Raw genomic sequence first — 9,281 nt, forward strand, 5'->3', positions numbered from 1 at the left:
AAGGGTTATTTTTAATAATAAATATAAATTATATACAACGTTTTTTACTAAAAACATTGTAAAAAGGAAAAAGATAACACTTTTTTTTTAAAAAAAAAACATTGTCTTTTAAGTGTTGTGAAATCCTAATTTTCTTGTAGCACGCTCTGCCGCTACATCATTGTTCCTGGGGCATTTCGACATATATTTTGCTGAATCCATTAAAGGGCGTTTTAATATTGATGGTGCCCCCCTTCATCCACTGGAATTCCTCTTCTTCCTCTTCCTCTGAGATTGCGATTGAGGTTGGTTCTCCTATGGATCCTCTCTTAGTGCCTTGTGAATCAAAGCTTGTCAGTTGGGGGGGCCGATGTTGTCGATGTGACTCCTCCGACGGTCAAGTCAACGATGGGTTGAGTTGTGAGACTCATGTACGTGTGCGAGAGAGCAAAAGAATTTGAAGAAGACACAGAAAGTTGCCTTTGTGTGAGAGAAAAAAAAGTTATGTCTTCACTTACTTTCGTGGAACCTTATATAGCCATGGAGATGGAAGGTTCACGCAGGTTGCCATGAGAGCCCTAGGTGGGTCGCATGGATGACCACACGAGCGAGGCGTCGTCTGCTGGTCATCCGCACAACTAGGTCATCACGCTGGAGTGACAGGCGTTGGTCTGTACTCCTAGTGTTGTTTGGTCGTTAGCTTGACATCGCTTTCCAAGTAAGTAGCCCCACTATGTCAGGGTCTATCAAAGGTTGAGGTCACTAAGAGTTCGTTCAACCAAGGTTCCTCACCATCTTGGGGCCCTTATAACCTCACAAATAAAGGAAGTCGGGGCTCGTTAGAATCCTGTTGCTATGAAGGGCATCGACCCAACATACAGGGTCATGATAGGGCGATGACCCGATCGAGTTTACCCGTGTTGCATCAAATATAATTGCAACTCTTTAATTTCACCAAATTGATAATGTTGCTTCTTATTTTTGTCATTAATAAATTTCACTTATTTCATTTTTATTTCTCTTTTATATATATATATATAAAGATTATGTTGCACATCTATCCATCAGCATCCCACTAGCATCTAATATTATTTTTTTAAAAAAAATTAGGGTTTCAAGTTCATTCAAAACATCTTTGTATCCTATAAACCTCTCAAAAATCTTAAAAGTAAGTATATTTTGATTATGTTATTATTATTATTTTTAACTTGTTTAGGAACATATAGTAATTCTAAACACGGTTACATAGTCTAAATTGGTTTAAATTGAATAAAAGCATACTACTTTAGGTCGATATAACAATTTTAAGTTATGATCCTAATCTAACTTGTAAAAATATGACATATAACAACTTTAGAGGGTTTAAGAAACACATTTGAATATTTGTTTAAAAATTAGTGTTTGAAAATTAATTCCCTAATCAATAAATTGAATAGGGATAGAATGATTATTTTACGAGTAGTCTGTCATAAAACAATTTCTCAGATAAATAAAAATTAATATTTAAGATTATTAAGTAATGAAAGATTAGTTTGGTATAATTGGATAAAAGTATTAACTCGCACATAAGCTGAGTTCATGAATCTTAATACACGAATACTGACTCAAATATGTGAAAATGTCAATCCGCGTGAATCATTGAGGGGTAAAGAAATTAGAATTAATTCGCAGTCACATCTAAGAAATTAATTTTGGTTTCTTTATTCCTTAATGGTTTCACGTGGATTGATATTCACATACACTAGAGTTAATGTTCGTATATTCATGTCCATGAACCTAGCTCATATGCGAGCCAATAATTTTGTCCGATCATACAAAACCAACCATTCATTACTCAAATAATTTTAGATATTAATTTGTTATTCACTTAAGAAATTAATTTACAATGACCTACTAGTGAAATAACCATTATGTCCTTATCCAATTTATTAGTTAAAAAAAATTCCCAACAATTAGACTGCTTTAGATGCATATATCAATTTTAGACAAAAACTACTATATCATGCTAAAACTACTACATTATTTACAATGAGGTTTTTTTCTACCATGAATTATTAGAGTGCTCATCATTATCATATAGTTTATCAAATTTTAATTAACTTTTTTTTGCTAGATTGCCATTTATTATGTGATTGATTTGTATCACATTCAAATTAATGACAATAATTAAGATGTATGTAATAAAATGTTTATTATTTGTTGCATCCAAGTGTGCACCATTGCTTCAAAACTTGACAAAGTTTATGGCTGGAATTTGATCATGTTGATGATGATTAGCTAGAAATTAGTTTTATAATCAATTAATGAAATAGGGATATGAATGGATTGTTTCATAAGTAGTAAAGTAGATTACTAAAGAAGAAGAAGAAGATAATAATAATAATAAGCTTCCACAGGTATACACCTAACTGCAGTCTGTTGGTGCATCATGGTTTGGTTACAATTTAGCAGGTCAGAGGAAAAGTAAGTATCAGCTAAAGAAAAGAATCAAGTTTTATTTCTGGTATCAGTGCATATTATCATTAGCAACCACAAAAATCAACATTTATTTTGCTATTCTTGAATTGAACTTAACCAAAGGAATAACCATCTTTGCTTCTGCATTCTACAACAGTTGTAGGCTTGCTCATCATCTGATGATAAACTGACACAGAATTTGGCACAGGAAGTAATGGACCTGGCAAAGGTTCCTCCTTGGGCTCTACTTTATGCATCATGTATCCTACTTCAATCGGATGCCCATGGTTTCGAAATGAATGGAGTGGAGGAGAAATTGGCATCTTCACTGCTGCCATGGGATTGAATCCAGCCATAGCAAGGTTGGCCAAGCTTGGCTGTTCCATAGCAAAAGGAAAGCCGGTAGCAGTTCCTAACTGATCTCTTGGCGGAAAGTTGAATGCAGTGAGAGGAGTGTGAGTGTTGAATCTTGCAAATCTGTCTTGGATTGGCTCATGCTTTTGCAGAAGACTGAGAGGTTGGGTAGCTGAACTAGATGCTGCATTTGAGAGGCCAGAGTTTGGATGACTGCTTCTCCTTGTCGTTGGGGCTTCATGGTTATGTTTGCCCTCGTAGGTCGTGATCACTGATTTCAGATCATGTGAAGCTCTCTCGATGTGCTTTCGGACCGAACACCCAGGGTTGGTACACTTGTAGTAACTCCTGCAACCAAAAAATTGCATCTTCATGTTTTTAGGAACAGATTTTACAAGCTCAAGACAAGACACCAAGAAAACTAGGTCTGGCAGTTTCAACGTGAAGATGATAATAATAATAAGAAGCCATGTTAGTCTCAACTATCTGAGATTGCCATACCTTGGGTTTGAGTTTCCTTTTACAACCTTTTGACCATATTTTCGCCAACGAAATCCATCATCAAGAATGTCAATCTCAGTAATTGCCTGAATCACAATTCTTGGTTCACGAATTGTTCTTGAAGCGGCATTTATCTCAACAACACAAGCATCTAGCTTCCTGAATCAGAATGAAAGAAAGTAAAACAACTGAGTTATGTTGGACATGGACACGAATAAATAGATTACCGAATTTAGCCCAAAAGATAGAATTTTTCTTGCTCAACAAAGAGAAGGCAAACTTTAAGCAGTTGCAATTGTTACCTAGATTTTGACTCAGGTTCATCTCTATCACCATCACCACCAAGGGTGATGCTGCCATGGGTTTCTCGATCATCTTCTTCATCATTGGACATTGTGGAAGAAACACCAATAGAATCAGGCGATGAATGATTGCCATCTTGATTCTCTTGCAAGGTGTTAGAAGCATCACAGAATTCAGCAGCAACAGATGCAGCTGAAGTAGCCTCCAGACCATCTCCCAAACAATCTTGGCATCCATTACCACTTTGAAAGCTTCCTTTTATTGGGTTTTCATCAAAACTTGCTAGTGAGTCAGGTTGTTCTGAGCCATCACTCTGAAGGTCATTGAATAGACTCGAAGAAGGAACACCAACCCGGCGATTAAGGCTAGGCTTCAGGTGGTTGTGGAAACCCTTGTAGATTATCTCAGTGATTCTGCCTTCATGAGACCGCTCCACTTTCTTCTTCATCTGACATTTCGGGTGTGTGCATTTGTAGTAGCTTCTCGGGCATTCACTACCCTTTACTTGTTTCTGCCCATATTTTCTCCAATTATATCCATCCTCAGCTGGAGTCCCAAGAGCTACAGAGAGTCCCCCTTTTGGGCATGCTCCGTTTTGCTCGTCACTCACCGCAACAACATCCAATATTTGCTGGTGTAGGATGGCATTATTTGTAGTATTTTTTTTATCAGTTGCAATAGAAGAACCAGATGGTATGCAGAATTCTGGCTGGTATTGAAAGTTCTTACTGCCAGCTTCAACTTTTCGTGCCTCTGTGGGAATTCCCATCTGAACATCCCCTTCAATGCTTGGTAGATCAAGCTGAATCGGTAACGAAAAAAGTAACAACATTAATATGGACATTTGTTAGAAAGGAATGGTCTAGCTATGCTTGGTTCGCACAAAAATCTATTTCATTCTTTATGAAATCCAATACATTAGCTATTCCTGCATCCAGCTACAAACTCATCCTGGAATACCAATTTCCATAGGGCATTCTAAATATAGGAATGATTCAAGAGAAAAGTATGAATTCATAACAAGTTACATCATATTACCTTCCTCAGCAATCTAGAGTGATGTGAATCGGATTCTAAAGGGGTCTTGAAAGTAAGTGCTTCAGAGATGTCTTCAAATATGTTGTATTCACTTTTTGCAAACGCTGCTGAACATGAGACAGGCATTGTGTTTGAAGAAAGATACTCCAAAAATTCAAGTTTGCCTGTGGCTGGAGATGGTTGATCCTAGAAATATGACACTTATGTATCAATTTCAAGAGGTGTGATTTACTCTTTCTAATTCATAAAAGTACGCATTCACCAATCTCTATAGTGATGATAACAAGATATAGACATCACTACCAGTTCAATGGCTTCATGCCATTAATCATAGGAAAAGCCAGTATGATAATTGGGTGAAATCCATTTTCTTGAACTCTTTTTTAAAGAAAACTATTTCATATCTACAAGTTTGAAGAAACAAGTATCAAAGACTATTTAGCATCAACAACTTTGTGATTGTTGGATAAGATTGAAACAAAAGCTCCACATTTTTTTCTAAACTAGATCCATTAGAATTTATACATGCATCATGAATTCACTGATAAATACAAGGTAATGGCGGGGGTAGCATCTCACCGATATATCTGAAAATAAAGCTGGAGACTCGAACAATGCGGTAGGACTGAGACCCGGTGGAATTGTCAGATAAGGCAAAGGAATTTCCAAGGATGAAATTGTGCTAGTGGATGGAATGTTAGCTGTATCAAGCTTGGGAACATTGAAACCTTTTCTTGTTGCCATCCTCTGTGCAAGCCCTCCAATTGAGCTTGATTTAGAGTCACCAAACAACTTCGGTTGAGGCGAGAGGCAATTAATGGAATTGGCTCCAACCTCACCTTCTGTTTTTGAGCTCACACCCACCGTTTGGTTTCCAGGGTTCCATGAAAGCCCCAAATTTCCATTCTCTACCAAGAAAGCTGGTAACGATCTAGAGCCAAAATCTTCAGTCGAAGAGCTTGACAATAGGGTTCTCGAGCTTGGATTTGAAGGCAGCCAGCTACCGATCATGCCGCTGTCATTTTCCATCTCAACCATTATCTATTCAGCTTTCATCCTGATTCAGCTGAAACTTTGGCCGATTCTGAGGAATGAAAAGGAAAAAAAAAATCTTATCACACCAAATTCATCTTTTAGGTAACAAACAGCATCTCACCTCAATTCGAAATCTTCCGGGTGAACGCTGGGCAGCAAAAAGCTACCAACTTTAGGGCAAATCACGATCCGGCTAGCGCTGCCAACTATAGGGCCAATCACGGTCCAGCAAGCCAATGCAGCCACCAAACAGCCGAGACGAAGCTTCCAAAAGCATGCAAATTTACGATCCTGAAGCCAAGCTCGGAACAGGAAGGAATAGGAACCAACAAAATGGCATCAATTTGGAAGGAAGCAGGAAGAAGGAAGAAAAAAAGCAAATTTCTCTAGAGAAGAGATAGACAGAGAGACGATTAGACGTGCGAGCGATTTAGGCGAGAAAGGAGGAAGAAGCTGCAAAATAGGAAGTAAGGAAGGAAGGAAGGATGCGTTGGGAACGAGAGACACCGCGGGCTTCTCGTCGGACAGTGCGATCCCGTCTGTTTAAATTTGCAATATTTACTTATTAAATAACTAAATATTATTAAAAAATAATTTTAAAATTAAAATATTCTCATCACTTATATTATTATTATTTATATTTAAATAAATTTTCTTTTACTATAGATAATTAAGTATTTTTTTATATCTTCTTCCCATTTCTCATTGGATGTAGGTATTTATTATAGTTTATGTCGACTAGTAAGTATTCATATAATCTTAAAGGCATTCTTTTTATAAAAATCTTTTTCACAAGGAAAAATTCAAGGATAGATACATAAGATGATAAATCCATAAAAAATAAAATGATGGATTATGACTTTATATGTTTATCTTTGAACTTTTGCTTGAACATATCATTGCTCTTACGAAGAAAAATGAAATATCAAAAATTATAAAGAAAAACCATAGAGATCGAACCTGGAGAACTAACGAGGATTATGGATGTTTCTCTAGGAAAATACAAGATGATGCCTTTGGTTGCATGCTCGAGTGTGGAAGGGATGATGACGACGATAAACTTAAAGCACTGAGAAATGTTATGAAACTGATTTTGAAACCTCAGAGAAAGAGAAAGAGGAAATTAAGGTTTCAGTTCTTCTCCCAGGTTTCATGATGAAGACGTTTTATATGTTGTGGCTAAAGTGATCCGCAAACTCAGATCTGTTGTAATGCCTCAGCGGCCAGTTCGTTTATCCGAATGCTTAATGTTTGAATCAGTCAAAATTAATATGAGTTTTATTATTATTGTTAATGTGTTAGTTAGCCAATTATTAATTATGTGAGTAAAGAAATAAGTATTTGTTGAAATAAATTCCAATTTTGTGGATAAAAGCCAATTTTTTTAATCATGTTTTTAAATATCTAGTTGATTTGGACGACGATTTGGGATAAGATATTATGGGTGCCATTATCATCCAAAGAGAAATTATTTTCTTGATGGAAATTCACATATTTGAAGTGTGTTAACATGGTTTCGTTGATTAGACAAATTGCATTCAATTTGGTACACAATTATTTATCCTATGGAGGGTTACGATGCAAAGACTCTCTTGAAATGCCACAAAATATATAATTAATAAAGTGGAATGATTTTCATGCCTTAAATATCTATTATTTCCTTCAACTAAAAGAACTTCATGGATCTGTTTTGAGGATTAAAAGATTTATATTAATAGTAAATAATAATTGTATAATTAAAAGGACATATTATAAAGTCCGTAATTATCATATAATCATTAAGATTATGGAGAATAAAATATACCTTAATATTATTTGATTCAACCGAAATAATGTAATAAAAATTTATTTATTTGAAAATTTTAATATATAATCTAGTTTAATATTTTTTTTTTTAACTTTAGTTTTTTTTTCACTTTACGTTTTTTTAATTTGAACGGTAGGTTTTTTTTATTTTTTTACTTTATTTTTTTTATTTTTTTTTTTTTTTTTTTTTTTTTATAAAAAAAAATATATATATATATATATATATATATATATATATATATATATATATATATATATATATATATATATATATATATATATAGTTTTTTTATAAAATATCAGACATTTCCATTTTTATTTAATTTTTACAATTTAAAATAATTTTAGGAGTATTTTTAGTTAAAACATTTTCTAATTCTGAGTTATATATCCATTTTGTTGACGTGTAGAATATAGATCATTATTCGGGAATCGTAGATTATCTAAAGTAAACAATAAAAATCTCCATTTTGTTGACGTGTAGAATATAGATCATTATTCGGGAATCGTAGATTATCTAAAGTAAATAACTAAATAAGATTTTTATTGATAAACTTCGATGAATAATTAAGATATATATATATATATATTAATTAATTAAATGTAGTAGAACATTTAAATTTTTTAATGTCTAATATAACATATTAATTTTCTTTTGGATAAGCCCGAATAAGTTTCCTTTTTCTGAATATAAAAATGATGATGTGGCATCGATATCATACTATATCATACCATCTAATAGAGCGTGTACACTCAAAAAATATTCTAAAAATCTGAAAGGAGATTGTTCTAGAATAATTAAATCCAAAATTAAATTGAATTTTAAAAAGAAATTATATTCCTCACATTCCATGAGCATTCACATCAACTGTTTTATCTAAACAATTTTATCCTAAATTTTAAATAAAATAACTAAAAAAAAATTACATCAATTATTTTATCTATTTAAATTTTAATTTAATAAATAATAATTCACCACTATCTTATTAATAAAATAATATTTCTTTTTAATTTCTTTTCTTCTATTCATCCTTTCACTCATTACATAAATATAATAAAAAAAATTAAAAAATAATAAATTTTTTAAAATAATTGATATAGTAGGTAATGAAAAATAATTCTCTAAATTTAAAATAATTTTTTTTAAAAATAAATAAATAGAGTTACAGAAATATTAATATAGGTGTCGTAACCTGTTTGCTAGCGTGATATAATATGGAAAAATTTGTATGCAGTACCCATTAGCAAACACAAGTTTGCATGCACTCCCCATTGGAAAAAAATTTTCTTTTCACTTCGTAGTCTAATATACTTATCTAATTGTCCCTGATATTTTAAGTATAAAAAATCTAAAAATGAGTATAAATCCTCTTAAATTCAGTACAATTAACTAGAATTTAGTATATTTTCTATCAAATTGAGTAAACTAGAATCTAGTATATTTTCTATCAAATTGAGTACGATTCTTTTTCCACCTCAATTAGATAAAAAATATATTAGATTTTCTTTAAATGATACTCAATTAGATGTAAAATATACTAGATTTTCTTTAAATGATACTCAATTAGATGTAAAATATACTAGATTTATGTCAAATGGTACTGAATTTAGGAAGAATTATATTAAATAGGAAAAAAATCATACTCAATTTAATAGAAAATATACTCGGTTCTAGTTTAAAATACTGAATTTAATAGAAATTATACTCATTTTTAGCCTATTTATACCTAAAATATACGAAGGACAATTTTAATTAAAAATATACTAGATTTTCTTTAAATGATACTCAATTGGATAGAAAATATACT

General features: G+C 32.7%; 1 protein-coding gene across 1 annotated transcript; it reads right to left on the reverse strand.

The window, feature by feature from the left end:
* Window positions 1–2,449: 2,449 nt before the first annotated feature.
* Window positions 2,450–6,118, reverse strand: LOC122008096 (probable WRKY transcription factor 2). Its single transcript, XM_042563698.1, has 6 exons — window positions 5,789–6,118; window positions 5,212–5,716; window positions 4,633–4,818; window positions 3,594–4,396; window positions 3,292–3,450; window positions 2,450–3,138 (listed from the first exon to the last, which is right to left on the reverse strand). Exons 2-6 carry the CDS (start codon window positions 5,668–5,670, stop codon window positions 2,550–2,552), a joined length of 2,196 nt encoding a protein of 731 aa, XP_042419632.1. The 5' UTR covers window positions 5,671–5,716; window positions 5,789–6,118; the 3' UTR covers window positions 2,450–2,549.
* Window positions 6,119–9,281: the final 3,163 nt, after the last annotated feature.

The sequence above is a fragment of the Zingiber officinale genome, chromosome 8A (assembly GCF_018446385.1).
Source record: "Zingiber officinale cultivar Zhangliang chromosome 8A, Zo_v1.1, whole genome shotgun sequence".
Taxonomy (NCBI): domain Eukaryota; kingdom Viridiplantae; phylum Streptophyta; class Magnoliopsida; order Zingiberales; family Zingiberaceae; genus Zingiber; species Zingiber officinale.